Below are 17,478 nucleotides of genomic sequence, written 5' to 3'. Positions count from 1 at the left end.
CGATGAAGACAGTATGCAAACAACTGTATACGAGCAACATAAATTTGGAGTACTATCAGAGGGAAGACATTAAGTAAGATTGAGGGCTGAGAAAGGCTTCTTGTGGAAAGGGGGAGTTTAGGTGAGATTAGGAGGAAGCCAAGCTAGGTATGAGGCAGAGATGAGGAAGAAGGGCATTCCAGGCATGCCAGACAGCCAGTGAAAATGCTCAGAAGTGGAGCGTTGTGTTCAAGGAACAGCAAGGCAGCCAGTGTGATGATATTACAGATTATATGGAGGTGGGGAGTAAGATGTAAGAGGGCTGGAAAGATGATGGTGGGAGGAACAGGTTATAAAGGGCTTTGAAAGCCAAGCAGATAATTTTATAGTTGATTCTGGAGGTAATGGTGGTTGTCCTTTGTTCTCGAAGAGGACCTAAATGACATCACTATGTCGGGGTCAAGGTACAGTGTGTTCCGCTGTGGCTGATGAGACCAATACAAGCTCAGAATGCTCTACCACAGGTCAGGCACAGATAAGCCCATCCGAACATTTGGAATGGAGATGTCTCTAAATTCGTGCATCTCACATTTCTTTTGAGCTGCCGCAGTTCTGCTTTGATCATGGAGTACAGTGCCTTCCTTCTTTGATGTGGGTACTCCATGCTGGGCAGTCCTGTGCCAGTGTCTCCCATGTCTTACAATTGATTCCAGAGTTCTTCAGAGAGACCGTGAGAGTGTCCTTGTATCGCTTCTTCTAACTTCCATGTGATCGCTTGCCTTGTGTGAGTTCTCCGTAAGATAGTCTTTTAAGTAAATACACTTTTGGCATTCAAGTAACGTGGCCAGCCCACTGGAGTTTATTGAATAAGGATGTGATGTGGTCGGACTGGTGTTTTAGGAAGATCGATCTGACAGCTAGATGGGGGATGTATTGGTGTGGAGAGAGCCTTGAGACACCAACCATCAGGTTACTGGAATAATCAAGATGTGAGGTGATAAGGGCCTGTATCAGAGGAGTAAAGGAGGGGGAGATATACAAGGGATGTTAAGGTAGAAACTACAGGACTTGACCACTGGCTGCATATAGGGAGTGAGTCAAAACTGAGGAGGACCGCTAGGTTGTGAACATGGGTGACTGGAAGAAGGATGAAGAAGGAAAGGGAAAATGTCACTGTTGGTTATTATTTTTTCCTGGAAATTCTAGCAAATCTTGATGTGGTGGTGGGAGGGGACACAACTTCCCAGGTAAGGATGAGAGAGCTGGGTGACCCAGAGGGTAGAGTACTTGGAGTTGGGGACTCCTGAATCCACGTCCTCCCTCAGATACTAGCTCTGTGACCTTGGGCAGGTCGTAGCTCTCATCCTTGGTTTGCTGATCTGTAGAATGGGAATAATGATAGCACCTACCTCTCAGGGCTGTTGTGAGGATCAAGTAAGATAACACGTGGAAAGTGTTTTGTGAATGTTAGTGTGTTATATAAATATGAGGTGATGATGGTAATGATTTACTAGCAGATTCTGATATATTTGTTTGGGAGGCCCTAGATTAGGAAATTTCTGGAGTGGTAAAAGATTGCCTCATTCTGGGCAATCTCTCAGCTAAAAGCTAGGGAGTAGGAATGGAAAGAATGTTGGGTTTGCATTCAAAAGATTAGGATTCTCACTTTTCCTCAGCCGCTAGCTAACCTGTGGAAGATATGTTCATCTTCCTGAATTCAAATCTGTCTTCAGTCACATACTAACCATATGACCCTGGGTAAGTCACTTAACCTTCTTTGTCTCCGTTTCTTCATCCGTAAAATGAGCTGGAGAAGGAAGTGGGAAACCACTCCAGTATCTTTGTCAAGAAATCTCCCTAAAACAGGGTCACGGAGAGTTGGACGTGACTGAAATGGCTGAATAACAACAAAGATAATAGTTGAAAGAGTGCTGGTTTGGAGTCAGGAGGAATTCAGATCCTGAATACTTGCTAGCTTTGTGACCTTGGACAACTCTATTTATTTCTCTGGGTCTCAGTTTCCTCATCTGTAAAATGACAGGGGAGGGGAGGGTGGCTATTGATGGCCTCCAAGGTGTTTTCCATCCCTAATTCTATGTTTATTTGATCCTGATCATGCTGTGTACCTCACAGGGCTCTTGTAAATTTTTAAGTGCTTATATAAATGAGTTATTATTAAAGTCTTTTGGGTCCTTTCCAGAGCCTTTGGCTTGAGGTTTCGGTTTTTTTTTTTTTGAATGACTAGGGGCATAGCTCCTGGTCTTATCTGTGTTGTAGCTTTGGGCAGCCCCCAGAACTTTTATAGGCTGTCCGGGCTCCCGTGGCCCTCGGAATGTTACAGAGCCTGACTTCAGTGAACCTGAAGGTCTGATCGGGGAACTGAACTGGCTTCTGGGCCTATTCATTTGTTCTGTCTTACTTCCTTATTGTCCTGAGCTTCTGAGTTAGCTGTCCTGCTCTGGTGAGAATATCACTGACCTGCAGACCTGACAAGCCCCAGAGGATTCCTCCGCTGCCTGGGACATCATAACCCTGGCTGCGAGACCTGTGTAAGAAGTACTACTGGTGAGCATCTCCTCTGCCCTGCAGTTGGGTTTGAAGACAAATGGCCTACCCTTGCCTCCGAAGACTCAATTTGTCTTGGGATTTTAAGCAATTCAGCAAGAGATAGATGGTAGATAGAGCCATTATTAAGTACCTACTATGTGCCATGTACTATGTTAAGTGCTGAGAATACAAATACTCCTACCAAAAAGCATTTGAATTTGGGTCCCTGAGGCCCCTTTAAAGCGGGTGTTCCTCACAACTCTCTTTAACCAAGTTTGAAGGAAGAAGTTGTAATGCGTCCTGGGGCTATGAAAGGTTTCAACAGAGACCCCACTGTGAAGTTCAACAGAAAGTTAAAATCTGTTTCAAAACTTTCTAGACAGACCCAAATCAAGGAAAATAAAACTCACACTGAGCCCTTTAAGTCTGCCAAGCCTAGAGTTATGAGGCCAAAGGACAGGAATCTATTTCCCCCAAGATTCACTCAACCTCTCTTTTGGCAAGTGGTGTAGAGACTGGGGGCGCCCGTGGAAGTTCACTGAAAGGAGAACATAAGTCAGTGGCGTGTAGCCCAGTGGAGAGTTGGGGAAGGGGCGTGGAATTTTTTTTAAGGTTTTACATGAAAACCACATTTAATGTTCCATCCAAATCAAGTCACCTTTTCTATTGACTACTTTTATAGAAATTAAGAAGAGATGTCTGTAGATTGCTTAATTCATACCCTTTCCTAAATAGGCAGGACTGTATCCTGATAATTGTCTTAACTAGATGGTCCAATGATACTGGGAACTATATTTCAGATTACTGCAAGTGGATTCATTCTCTCTCTCCCCCTCCCCCATTTAGTAAACATTGAGCACCTACTCTGTACAGTGAATTACTTGGTGTTAGGGAAGAAACCAGTTTAGGTAAGACATGGCCTCTGCCCTCTACAGAGCTTCAGCTAGCAAAGCATTTATTAAGCTTAGTCTTCAATTAGCAAGTAATTTTTTTTTCTTTTGTCTTTTTTTAGCAAACATTTATTGAGCTCATTATGTTCTAGATACTATAGTAGGTACTATAGCTACAAAGACAAAAAAGCAAAGGAAAGAAAAAGATGACTCTGCTTCTTCCCCACATGCTTACATTCTATAAAGGGAGAAAAACATAAAGATAAAAGTTTGTACAAAATAGAGACCAAATAGATAAAAGCTAATTGTATAGGGAAGGCACTAGCAGCTGGTGGGGGTGGGGTAGGGAGCAAAAAAAGGCCTATTGTAGAAGGTGATGCTTGACCTGAACATGGTAGAAATCTAGGCATCCCTAAGAGGGGTGGAATGGATGAGGAGTGAGTGTGTTCCAGGCATGGGAGCCATGCTTCTGCAAAAGCAGGGAGATCAGAGATGGAATGTCATGTGTGAGGACCAATAGGAAAAGCCAGCTTAGCTGGACCATCAAATGCTCCAAGGGCCTAACGTCTCATAAGGCTGGAAAGGTAGATTGGAGACACGTTATAAGCTTCCGGCTACGTTCCTAACTTAATCTTTTTCACCTTGACAAATGTCTTCCAAGATCCATATTGTCACTTAGGTACGTGTTCCTTCTTTGACTTTCCCTGAAATCTCTTTACAGTGAAAAAAATAAAAAAATGATCTGCCCTCCCACTCATCCTTTTATCTTCCCCTTTCTGCTTGCCGCCTTCCACCCCCACACTTCTACCTTGATGGAGTTTTTGTAGTAAATCACTTTTGGTTGGAGTAGAAACCTTTCTTCCTTCTCCCCCAAAAGGAAATTCTTGTATTCTTACTTAAGCAATTGTGTTTTTATAATCCGGTAAATTATATAGTGCCAAAACCCAAGAGGGTGGGTGTGATATTCTTTGATCAACTGTCAGATATCCTGAATCTCCCCCCATGTGGATTTTTGGCAGCATTCTTCTGACTGAGTGGGTGTGGAGTGGGGAGAAGGTGTGCCCTCCCCTCTCAACACCGGAGAGTGGGCTCTCCTTTGTCTTCCACTTCACTGAAGCTGATGACACTCCGGGAGACAGCTGATGGAATTGTCTTGAGGAAGTTTGATGTCTTTGTACACGTTCATTTCATTTTGGAGCATTCAGTATCAACGTCTGTCGCCCTCAGGGGTGATGGACAGATGGTTTGGTGAGGTGCACCCAACCTCTGACTGCTGTCTTTGCTTTAGCCCCAGTCTGCTTACAGGGAAGCCCTTCTCAGGATGGCTTTGCTGGATGGGTCCTGGTGTGGGGCTGGGCTGGAGAAACGTCTGGGTTATAATAATTGTCTCCAGGTAGATCATTTAATCCTTTTACAGTAGCTTTCCACACTAATTTACAATATTTTATAGAAGAATTTTAATTAACTTTGAGTTTGTATTCTTTAAGAAAATGGAGTTCTGAAAGCCTCTGACACTGACAGTGTACCCTAGGCAGATCACTTAACCTTTGTTTGCCTCAGTTTCATCATCTGCAAAATGGGGATAATAATAGCAGCTACCTCCCAGGGTTGTTGTGAGGATCAAATGAAATTATATTTGTGAAGTGCTTAGTACAGGGCCTAGCATACAGTAAGCACTTAATAAAGGCTCATTTCCTTCCTTCCTTTTTCCCCTCCTTCTCTCTCTCCCTTCCTTCCTTCCTTCTTCCCTCCCTGTCTCTTTCCTTCCATTTGCTTCCCTCCCTTCTTCCTTCTCTTCTGCTTTTATCATTTATCAGACCAAGGTCCCCAGTGCTTAGCCCAAGGCCTGGTACACAGTAGGTGCTTAATAAATGCATGTGGCCTGACTTATCCTAGTACTTTCATGAGTTTGTCGGTGTTATATTCAAGATTCTGATGTGAATGATGGTCTTTGCTTGTCTTCCTTCTGCTTTACCTGTGTGAGGTGGCCTGCATCTTTCTGGATCCTCCTTGTAGTAATTTGGTCTTCCTTTCCCTTGAGTTTTTCCTCATCTGCAGGAAGTCTTGCTCTCAACAGTGCTGACCATCTCCCTTACCGAGATAGGGGCTCCTCTTCCCTTGCATACGTTCTCTCTTATTCTTCATGATGAAGGACATCCTGGTAGAATCTAAGCCTTTTGAGGGTGGTAAAGTCTGTCTCTTTTTTTTTTTTGCTTCTGAATTTCAAGCATCTTAACACGGTGCCCTGCGCATCAGAGGTGCCTTGTAAATGTTGAATTGTTAATTAAGGATAAAAACAGACAAGTCTATGCTTAAAAAAAACTGTGTCCTCTGAATTTTGACCCCAAAGTTAAACTCTACGAGTGTGGTCTGTAAATGAGTAATAGGCAAGGCTCTGTTTTACTCCTTCTGTCCCTAAGTTGGACGAAATGAGGAGCCTGTGTGTGTTTGTAAGATGTGGAGGCAAGACGGTACGGTGGAAAGAGAAATCAAATGACCTGAGTTCAAATTCTGCTTCTGAGGCTTCCATCTGTCTGGTTTTTGGAGGAGTCGTTTAACTTTCCCATAGGCCTCATTTTCCTGTCTGTAAAATGAGGTTGGATTATGATTCCAGTTTGTGTCATGGTGAGATGGGGGGGGGGGGATGAAACTTGTAAGCCCTCACATTTAAATCTACATTAAATAAGTCACGCTAATCCATTTAACTTTTGAGCACTTAAAACATTCCAGACTTTCAGTTTTTGTTGTTGTTCGGTCATTTCAGTCATATCTGACTCTCCGTGATCCCATTTGGGGTTTTCTTGGCAAAGATACTGGAATGGTTTGCCATTTCCTTCTCCAGCTCATTTTATAGATGAGGAAACAGAGGCAAATAGGGTGAAGTGACTTGCTCAGAGTCACACAGCTAATAAGTGTCTGAAGCTAGATTTGAACTCAGGTCTTCTTGACTCCAGTCCTGGCACTCTATCCACTGCACCACCTAGCTGCCCAGACTTTCCGTTAAACCTGTGTTAATTATTAAGTATTTATTATTGTAAGAGAGGCAATATGATTTAGTAGATAGAAAGCTGGCCTCTGACACATATGGGCTGGGCGTGACCCTGACAAAGTCATTTAGCCTCTTAGGTCGCCAGGAGACTCTGTTTGCAGATGATCAGCAGTTGTAGATCTGAAGTGATCTGGAACGGGAAAAACAGACAGAAAAAAAACCCCTCTGCAAATCTGTGTCTGAGATACTGTGTTCAGCCAGAATGTGTGTGAGAGAGAGAGAGATGAGAGAGAGAGTGTGTGTGTGTGTTGTAATGCCCATCTAGAATTGTAGGGTCATGAGACCAAGACTAGAAAGGACGTTAGTGCTCATCTCATTCAAGCCACTCATTTTATAAATAAAAATATGGAAGCCTGACTCTCATGGTGGAGTTTACGATCTTAGATGACATTCTATTACATTGAGATATTGAATAGTTAAGACAATATGTTCTTTTCCTTCCCAGAAGCTTAAGGATGACATGCTTTCTGAATCTTATGTCTAATTAAAATTAATAAAATAATAATAAAATTAATAAAATAAAATTAAAATCTTATGTCTAGTTAAAAATTAATGTGTGATGACTTTGTTTTGTTTTAGGGGAGCTATCCAGTTTGGGAAGATTTTATAAACAAAGCAGGAAAGCTACAGTCCCAACTTCGGTAAGTGGAAGTATATTCTTTTTCTTCTAGGCTGTCCCAGAACTGTTGTTTTCATTGTATTGATTGGACACATTTAGGGCATCATTAGAAAAGTAATTTAAATGTTGTGTGTACAAGTATATAGAACATGATGGAACTATTTCATAAATTAATGTATTATTAAGGTTTAGTATATTAAAGTGTCATATATCAACCTAGGAGTCTGGTTTAGTGAACAGGCATTGGACCCTAAGAATGAAGAGACTGGTGTTTTAATCATTGTCTTACCCATTAAACTTATAAAATGTCACTTAGTTTCTCCATCATATGTTGAATTCTTGCTGTGTTGACTTTATAGAGTCATTATGAAGTTCATATGAAAGTTCATAATGTAATTATGAAAAGTATAAAGAACTATTAGAGATACAATGGAGAATTAAAGGGTAAGTGGATAGTAGTTGGACTTGAAGATAAGAAAGACCTAGCTTAGAATACTACTTTAGACACTTATCAGCAAATCAGTTAAATTCTCTGAGCCTCAGTTGCCTTATCTGTAAATAGGGATAATAATAGCATCTAATTCACAGATTTGTCCTGAGACTCAAATGAGACCTTGTATTGTAAAGCACTTTGCCAACTGGAAAGTGCTATATAAATGTAACTGTTATTATTATTACTTTATGGCAAGCTTTTTAGTGTCTTAATATAAAATATTTATATAAATATATTCAGTTAACCTTTATTATCCCATTTGGTGTGAAATAGAAATGCTTATTTAAAATCTTTCATCATTTAAATAAAGCATTTAAAACATGACTTTTAAAATACTTATTTCTGTAATTTTCATTTACTCTATTTGTTGATTTTATTGACTACTTTGAGTTTAGAAATATGGTTTCTTGGTGAGCCTGCTAGTTAAATGTTTTGATGAATAACAAGCTTCTGTGGTGGCAGGTTTACCAGAGAGAGTGATCAGTGAGCACTCCTAGCTCAGCAAGTCAGGGTGAGTGAAGGACAGGGGATGAAGAGACTCATTGTTCCCTTACAGTTAAATGGAATGAGCCTGCCATCTGCCCCAAGTCTGGGAGGCCTCTAGACAACTGATTACCAACTGCTGGTCATCCATGATGCTTATTATCAAAGTTCTTTATTGCTTAAAACCTGTAAACCTAAATAAATAAATGTTAAAAACATGTGTATGTGTGTATTTATTTATCTCCCCCTTCCTTTTTCCCTCCCTCCTTTCTTCCTTTCTCCCTCCTTCTTTCCTTCCCTGCTTCCTTTTTTCCTTCTTTCCTTCCCTCCCTCTTTTTCCCTCCCTTTCTTTCTTTCTTTCTTTCTTTCTTTCTTTCTTTCTTTCTTTCTTTCTTTCTTTCTTTCTTTCTTTCTTTCTTTCTTTCTTTCTCTCTCTCTCCCTCCCTCCCCCTCCTCTCTCCCCCTCCCTCCCTCTCTCTCTCCCCCTCCCTCCCTCTCTCTCTCCCCCTCCCTCCCTCCCTCCCTTCCTCCCTCCCTCCCTCCCTCCCTTCCTCCCTCCCTCCCTCCCTCCCTCCCTTCCTTCCTTCCTTCCTTCCTTCCTTCCTTCCTTCCTTCCTTCCTTCCTTCCTTCCTTCCTTTCTTCCTTCCTTCCTTCCTTTTCTTCCTCCTCTCTGTGTTCTTTTCCTCTGCCTTCAGCTCCATCCTTTTCTCTATCACTGCCCCATGAACCATAGATAATTAGCTCTGATCATGGAATTTAGAAAATATTTAGATAAGTCATTATAGTTTGGTTTAGAGATTACCACTTCAGACTGCACGCTTGGGAATCCCTGACAGTAAGGGTTCTGTTTTCTAGTTGCCAAATCTCTCTTTAGTCCTATTCAGGACACATGGGCCTGGAAATTCTGAAACTGAACTCAGCATCTCTTTTTTACAATACCATACCTTCTCCTAAAACCCTACTCGTCCTTTCTTTAACTCTGTTTCTGTTAGAGTATCTTCAACATCATTAACAGCCAGCATTTACTGAGTGTATATGGTATGCTAGGTGCAGTGTTAGGGATGCAAAGAAAAGCAGAAACATAGGCCCTGCCCTCAAGGAGCTTACATTCTAATGGAGAAGACAATTTGTGCATAAATAGGAATATTCGAGACAAATGCAGGGTAGATGGAGAATTGTCTTAGAGGCTCAGGCCCTAGCAGCCTGGGGGACTGAGAGAAGGTGGTGTTGGAGCAGTCTTAAAGGAAGCCAGTGATTTTCTGAGTCAGAGATGGGGAAATGGAGCACTCTAGACCTGGAGGGATAGCCATTGCAAAGACAGGGAGACCAGAGATGGAGCACCGATATTTGTAGGTCAGTATGACTGCAATATAGGGTGCGGAGGGAGGAGGAATCTGTAAGAAGATTGGAAAGATAGGAAGGGGTTAAGTTGCTTGGTAATTTAAATGCCATTAATGTCCTTCTAGTCCCCCAAGTTTAGATCAGTGGTTAGCAAAGTCTCTGCAATGAGTTCTTTGAAGCATGTCTTGAATTGTGGTAGACTTGGCCTTGCATACACAAATACAAGTCTCCCGACTCTTCCAAAGGCTGCTCCAAATTCAATAAAACAGTACTATGTCATAGGCAAAAAAAAAAAGTTTGCAAACCACTAGTATAGATTATTTTCTTCTTAACTGATTCTTCATTCATTGCCTCTTGCATTTATTTCTCTTTTGCTGGTACCATCATTTCTAGGCCAGATGTGTTTAGCCCGCCATTCCTGAATGACTCCAGTGGTTTTCTATTTGATTGTCCTGCTATCAGTGTTTCTCCACTGGATCGAAATCCAGAGCCCCTTTCTAATGGTTACTATGTGACCCTAGGAAAGTAATTTAATCCATCTATGCCTCAGTTTCCTCAAATGTAAAATGCATGGCTTGGACTGGATGACCTTTGCATTCCCTTCCAGCTCTGGCTCTATGATCCTTCTAATCAATTTTGTACCCTTGCTATTATGTTAATATTCCTAAATGCCATTTTCATAATTTCTCTGATTATAACCTGTAGTCATTTCCTGAATCCAGAGGCCTCAGTCTAGTAGTCAAGGCCCTTTGTCATTCTTCTTTTTTTTTTTTACATTCATAGATATTTTGTTGTTTATAGAGTATTTTCCTTATCATAACTGGAAATTGTAGCCAAGTCATTCAAGTATGCTCACTTTCCCCTTGTCAAGAATGGATGAGCTGAGTGTCCTTTTGGATATAATGGGGAAAAGTGCCCTCCTCTCTTCTGCCCATGGTCTTCAAATTATCTCACCTTTTTCTATTCTAAGAGTCAGAGCCAGAGGAGGCCTCAGGGATCGTCTTGTCCTTTATTTATTTAAAAAAAATTTTTTTTTCCTTTTTCTTTTTTTTTATTTTTATTTTAAAATTTATTTATTTTTAGTTTTCAACATTCACTTCCACAAGATTTTAAGTTCCAAATTTTCACCCCCACTCGCCCCTCCCTCCACCCCAAGATGGCATGCATTCTGAATATCCCTTCCCCTAGTCTGCCCTCCCTTTTATCTCTCCTCATCTTCTCTTATCCCCTTCCCCTTCTATTTTCCTGTAGGGCAGGATAGATTTTTATACCCCATTTCCTGTATTTCTTATTTCCCAGTTGCATGGGAAAACATTTTTTTAAACACGTGTTTTTAAAATTTTGGGTTCCAAATTTTCTCCCTTCCCCCCTCCCCACCCACCCTCATTGAAAAGGCAAGAAACTCAATATAGTTTATACATGTGCAGTTATGCAAAACACTTCCATAGTAGTCATGTTGTGAAAAACGAACTCTATTTCCCTTAATCCTGTCCCACCTCATTTATTCTATTCTTTCTTTTGACCTTGTCCCTCCTCAGAAGTGTTTGCTTCTGATTACCCCCTTTCCTAATCTGCCCTCCTCTCTATCATTCCCCTGCTCTCTTGTCCCCTTCTTCCACTATTTTCCTGTAGGGTAAGACAGATTTCCATACCCGATTGAGTGTGTATATGCTATTCCCTCCTTAAGCCAAATCCTATGAGAATAAGATTCACTCATTCCCTCTCACCTTTCCCTGTTTCCCCTGCACTGTGAAAGCCTTTTCTTTTCTGTTTTTTTTTGTGAGATAATTTACTCCATTCTACCTCTTTCTTTCTCCTTCTCCCAGTGTAATTCTCTCTCACCCCTTAATTTTATTCTCTAGATATGACCCCTTCATCTTCAACTCAACCTGTGCCCCCTATCTATCAATCTATGTCTATATCTATATCTGTATCTTTATACCTTTGTCGTTATTCTTCATTGGCCCTATGTAATCTAGCTGAACACTTCCCACGTGGGATTCTGTGGAATGTGGGGGGTCTTTGTGATATGACTAGGGATTTGATTCATTAAGCTTTAAGTAAGGGCCTACTGTGTGCCGGGCCAGGCACTTTGCTAGGCACTGGGGATATAAAAAGACAGAAAAGAAGTGGTTCCCACCCTCAAGTAGTTTATTGGGTTGGAAGTCTGAAAAACAGACACACAGATAAATATATACAAAATATGGGTGGTGTACTTGAGGGTAGGGTTGTAGAGAGAGAGTACTAACAACTGGGGAGATCAGGCAAGGCCTCATGGCTTGAAGAGAGTTTGGGCTTCCGGAAGGCAGAGATGAGGAGGGAGGGTACATTCCCAGATTTGGGGCACAACTTATACAAAGACATGAAGACAGGAAATGGAATGTCATTTATGGGCAGCAGCAAATAGGTCCTTTTGGTCGGTATGTAGAGTATGTGAGGTAAGAAAATTTCAGTACTAGTGATATTTTTCCCTCTGAAATGAAATTATGCATATTGTATATTTTTATATGAAAACAGTCTTATTTTCTGCTTCAAAATCTTCTGAAGTCTTCTTTCCTCCTTCATGAACCCTTTACGGTGGTGGTAATCCATGTCCTTGGTCCAACATTTGTGAGTTTTGTCAATATATTTGAAACCCAAAGGTGTTCTGAGGCCAAATATAGGTTTGAGAAATGCTGATGTAGGACATTGTATATCATTGTTCCTCAACATAAATCATGTCAGAGAAGCCTAGAGCTTTCAAGATTTAGCTCTACAATCCCATTTCATACATAGATGCATGAAAGAGCATTCATCAAGTAGTTACTGCGTGCCACCACTTCGCTAGGCCCTTGGAACAGAAATACAGAAAACAATATAGTCCTTGTCTTCAAGAAGCTTCCATTCTAATAGGGAAGGACAACATATAAAGAAAAGTGGTGGCCAAAGGAGGGGTGTTTTGGTTGGGAAGTCATAGGAATGGTGGAATCGTAGGGTAGTTTTTGTCCTTTCCAGGAATGTTAGGATTGACTCGATGGCACTTCCCAGAGCTAGGGGACAGGGAGCAGAAGCAGCACAGTGAGTCTGCCTTTTTCTTTTTTCTTAGGGAGAATTCTCTTTAATTGGGAGCATAAGGCTTCAGGGCAGGAGAGATGGGGAGAGGCATGGCATGAAGAGGGCCAGAGAGCAGGTCAAGAAACTGAGTTTCAGAAAAGGGAGATGACTTACCCAACGTCACGTAGCTGAAGAGCAGCGAGCTATCCTGTGAGCCCAGGTTTTCCCACTTCCCAGCCTAATGGTATTTCTGTTCCATCATGCTGCATGCTCTCTTACTGCTCCTGATTGACCTACCTCTCCATTTTTCCTCTTCTTCCATCTCAGTTTCATATTTAGGGTCAGTGGCTCATAGTCCACACCTCTGCATCGACAGATAAGGAGATTGAAGCCCACAGAGGTCCAGTGACTTGCCCAGGATCGCACAACCATAAGTGGCTGAGCTAGGATTTAAATCTAGATCTTTGTTGTTGTTCCGTTCTGTCTGACTCTCTGTAACCCTCCCCCCCTTTTTTTGGTTTGTTGGCAGAGATATTAGTCTAGTTTGCCATTTCCTTCTCCAGCTCATTTTACAGATGAGGAAACTGAGGCAAACAGGGTTCAGTGACTGGCCCAGGGTCACACAGCTTATAAGTGTCAGAAGCCAGATGTGAACTCATGAAGATGAGTCTTCCTGATTCCAAGCCCAGTGCTGTATCCACTGAGCCACTTAACTGCTCCCCAAATCCAGAGCCCCTTACTTCAAATCCAGTGTTCCTTCCACACTGCCTCTTTTGAAGCCCAGTTCAAATCCCAGCCTCTTCCCTGATACCTTTTCTGACTACCTCGAATTCCAGTGAGCTTTTATTAACACAGTGTAACCTATAACACAAAGAGAAACTTGATTTAATTTTTTTTTGTACCTACGAGAAACAAGACACATTTTGTCTTCCTGACAAGTTTAAGCTTCTAGGGGTCAGAGATCATTTCTTCTTCTCCATCCCATACAGCAGTGCAAAAGGGAACATTGGTAGCTGCTCATTAAATACTTTTTGAGCTGACTTTTTATGTTAGCAAAAGAATGAGGGTAGGATACAAGGAAGGACATGAATAATTCCTAATCTAATAGAGTGAAATTCAATCACTCCTGTGGTGCTGTGGGTCTGTTACATCCCAGGACCTCCTCCTTTTCTTCCACCAGTGATCTCCAGGCCTTGGCTTCATAAATTTCCCCTTCCTGGTTTCCTGCCCCGCCACCTTTCTGATCCTAGGCTTTCTGACACTCCTTTTTTGCTTTTAGGAGAGGACAGCATTTCCCCCTTTTTTCTGTTGCCTTAAAATAGTACGTAGTCCTATTTTAGATGTTTGGAAGATAGGGAGAAGGGTATGAGATTACAAAAGCCTTGGCCCTTCTTTGTAGAGGTGAGGGACCATGGATGTGGAACCCTGCATGTGATGCTAGACTTTTTTGATGTGTTGGTGAATTTTGCTGATTTATTTTTCCTGCTTTTTCTGGTTAGATTGCCTGAATCAAATTGATAGCCAGATGCAATGACTTTCTGCCTTTTAAGTGAAGTTTTGTTACACTCTCTTGCCCTAGATGGCATTTGGCTCTCCCTTCCTTTTTGGAGGCCCCAAGGGGCCCAGGCCCTCAGTTAGTTTCAAGTCCCCATACTGCTCCAAGTATTACTCCTTTTGAAACCTGGACTCTCTAGATGATATCTCTTTCCTCCTTACCTTGGCAGAGCTCAGATGACAGACACACACCCTGGAGCCAGTAAGCAAAGGACGCCTGTCTCACATCCTGTTGCTGGCTCCAGTGGCCTCTCTGGGTTCAGGTTGGGCCACAGTTCACATCTCTTCCCCATCTCCCAGGGTAGGGATTTATAGGTTCTTAGATTAAGAGATGGTAGAGATTATCTAGTACGTACCCTCTCTGGACATTTTGCTTAGAGAGATTTAGTGACTTACCCATAGTCACATGAATGTAAATGATAGGGCCAGGTTTTGAACCTAGGAGGAAGCTGAGGCTCAAGTTTACAAGAGAAAAATAGCTTAAGAAAAGGTAAAATTTTCTTCAGTCTTCCAAAGACCTGTGATTCCATCCATGTGGATTCTCCCTTTGTAGGTGCAGGATAGACCACAACTCCTCCATGGCTTACTCAGAAAGTTTTGAGGGTTGTAGTTGTCACTGATCAGTTTTGCGGTGATTGGCCTCTCTGAACTAAGCTAGATCAGTGCTTGGACAACAGAAAGCTGTGAAACTTACAGTTCTTAGTATTAAATCATCTCCCCTCCTGCTCCCAACAAGCAAATGTAGGTAGGTTTGGAACAACATACCTCCTTTCTCAAGCTCAGGGGCTAAATGCCTGCTTTGACTCCCACAATTCTGTGCATATATGGCATCCCATAATGCATATTTCAATAGCATTTTAAAAAACTTAATTAAAAAAACTTTTCTCCATAGCATTTGAAGATTAACAAATCATCTTCACCACAACCCAAGAGATAGGTAATATAAGTACCATTACCTTTTTTTTTACAGATAGGCAAACCGAGGCTCATGTCAAGGCCATATTTTTCAAGTACAATGACTGGCTTTTGCTTCATTCTTCAATTATACTAGTATACTATTTTGTCTTTACCCAGAATTTTTAGTGCTGGGGGTGGGGGTGGGAGACTTGGATATCATCCACCTTGTTTTGTAAATGGGGAAACTGACTTCCTAAGTGCCCAAGGTTACATGGATATTTAGTGGCAGGCTTGAGACTTGAAAATAGGTTCTTGGCTTTGAGTCTAGGCCTTGTGCTGCTAGGCCTGAAACTAGAGAGTTTTTTGTCTCCTAAAACATTTAAAAGTTCTCAGTCCTTCAGAATGACTAGTCTCCTAAATTTTCTGGGTATTTTCAGTGCCAGTATATTGCCCATAGGGTTTTGGAGTATGCAGGAAGGACTGGCTTTGGTGGGAGGGCTTGCTGAGCCTTTTTCAGGGCTTCTCATCCACCTTTGGTGTCCACCTGTGACCCAGCTCTCACCTGTGCCTTCAAGAAGGTGTAGCAAGCACAGTGGCCACACCCTGATAAAGCCATCTTGGCAGATGGGCTAAACCAGGTTGAGGGTAACGGACAGGTCTCAAACCGGTCAGTGAGTTAGGGGTCAGTGAGTCCCAAGCACATGAAGACTTCCCTTGTCAGAATGGGCAGATGAAAGCAGTTTGTTCCAAAGGCCTCGTGGGTGGCTGAAGCAGGTGTCGTGGATCCCTTGCTTGTGTGTAGCTTGGTTAGATATCAAAGGTGCCAAGGTCATCTGCTGCATCCTGGGCCATCGCCAGTTGTCTTGACCTTTGTCCTGCCACTGGATTTCCATGACACTCGAAGAGATAGTGAAACTGGTGACTCTGAGCAACTGTGCCGCACTTAAATGCAAGATGTCACCCTATGATGTCATTGGACCTCTTTGAAAACAAGGAACCAACAGCAACCCCAGCAATATCACCCATGCCACTTGTAAAACTATGATTAAATTTAAATGATGGGCAAAGACTTAAATAAAAATAAATTGAGCCGTTGTGCTAGAAAAAATAACATGGATTTGAACGAGCTTTCTAATATCCACAGTTTTTGTTAACTAAATTGTTTGCATTTGAAGAGTTTCTCCTTTTAAAAAAAAAATAAAAGTGTTTTGGGTGATTGTATTTTTGTGTTGTGTGATATTTATTTTCTAATACCTCACTTTGTCTTGCTTCAGCATGAAACTTTTCCTGATCCTTGAGGAAGCTTCTTGTCCAGATTTGAAATATAAGGACTCGGTTTTGAAGCATGCTTCTAATACAGCTCTTCCTTAACTTTCTTTTGGGACTGCTTGCCATGCAGTTAGAGACTCTGCCATTCTTACGTAGGGCAGTGCTTTTTCTGGGATCTACCGGCCATGTTGCTTATTTCCATCATCTTTATAGGTTATTTCTTACCTTCTATAACTCCTCCTATTCTTTGAATTTCGTTCTTCAGATCCTCAGTCTTGGTCATACAGTTTGTTACTAGCTCCACATACGTCCCCCTTCTCTTCACTCACACAGTCACCAGCATGGTTCATACTTTCATCATCTCTCCCTTAGACTATTGCCGTTGTCTCTTTATTGGCATTCCTGTCTCAAGTCTCACCCCATTTCAGTCCATCCTCTGCTCTGCTGTCAAAGTAATTTCCCCAAAGTATAGATATGACCATGCCACTCTTTTCCCCCTTTGAGTAGATTCCAGTGGTCCTCCTTTCCTCTAGAATTAAATATAAACTCCTCACAACCTGGCTTTCCATTCTAACACCTTTCTCCCCTCCATACACTCCATGGTTCAGCCATACTGCTTTGCTTGCCTGCCTACCCATCCTCACATATGACCACATCTCCCAACTTTGTGCTTTGGCATTGGCTTTCCCCTATCCCTAGAATGCTCTCCCTCCCTGCCACGCCCTCTTAGACTCTCTGGCTTCCCTCAAGACTCAGCTCATATGCCACCTTCTTCGGGAGGCCTTTTTTAGTGACCCACCCCAGCCCCAAATTGCTAATGCCTTTCCCTCTAGGGTTATCTTCTGTCTACTCTTTATGTATCTACTTATGTACATATTCTTTCCCCAATTAGATTGTAAGGTCTTTGAGGTCAGAAGCTGGTTTTGATTTTTCTTTGTGTCCCCAGAACTTAGCGCAGTGCCTGGAATGCACTAGGTGCTTAATAAATGCCTGTTGATTGATCAGAAACTGAACTTCTGCTCCCACTGTGAATTCTGACTTCCATTTTAGAAAACAAACTTGGCATAGTATTTAGAGCACTAGACATCCTGTGCAAAGCCCTTTTGATTACTGTCAAGATGCTTATTTTAAGAAGTGTTTCAAAATCTTTGATTAAAAGGTACTGCTACTAATCTAGACTAGTAATCTCTCCTTTTTCTCAAGTTAAATTTAATTTTTTTTTCTCTCTTGCTATCTTATCCTTTGTCATGTATTTGGTGATGCTGTAATTATTGCCCTGTGTTGAAAAATAGTATCCTAGATTTCATTTCCTGGCCCCCTGGA

General features: G+C 41.8%; 1 protein-coding gene across 7 annotated transcripts in view; it reads left to right on the top strand.

The window, feature by feature from the left end:
• Positions 1-17,478, top strand: part of MTSS1 (MTSS I-BAR domain containing 1) — a 231,729-nt gene that overhangs the window by 25,086 nt on the left and 189,165 nt on the right. For all 7 annotated transcript variants that reach the window (XM_020964995.2, XM_020964991.2, XM_078153726.1 and 4 more), the window contains one exon: positions 7,045-7,106. In XM_020964995.2, coding sequence (XP_020820654.1) covers positions 7,045-7,106 — 62 coding nt within the window. The remainder of the gene's footprint in view (positions 1-7,044; positions 7,107-17,478) is intronic.

Source organism: Phascolarctos cinereus, unplaced genomic scaffold (genome assembly GCF_003287225.1).
Source record: "Phascolarctos cinereus isolate Bilbo 61053 unplaced genomic scaffold, phaCin_HiC Scaffold_4;HRSCAF=312, whole genome shotgun sequence".
NCBI classification, from domain to species: Eukaryota; Metazoa; Chordata; class Mammalia; order Diprotodontia; family Phascolarctidae; genus Phascolarctos; species Phascolarctos cinereus.
The sequence above is the reverse complement of the archived record's forward strand: the minus strand, read 5'-3'. Positions and strand labels throughout refer to the sequence as shown.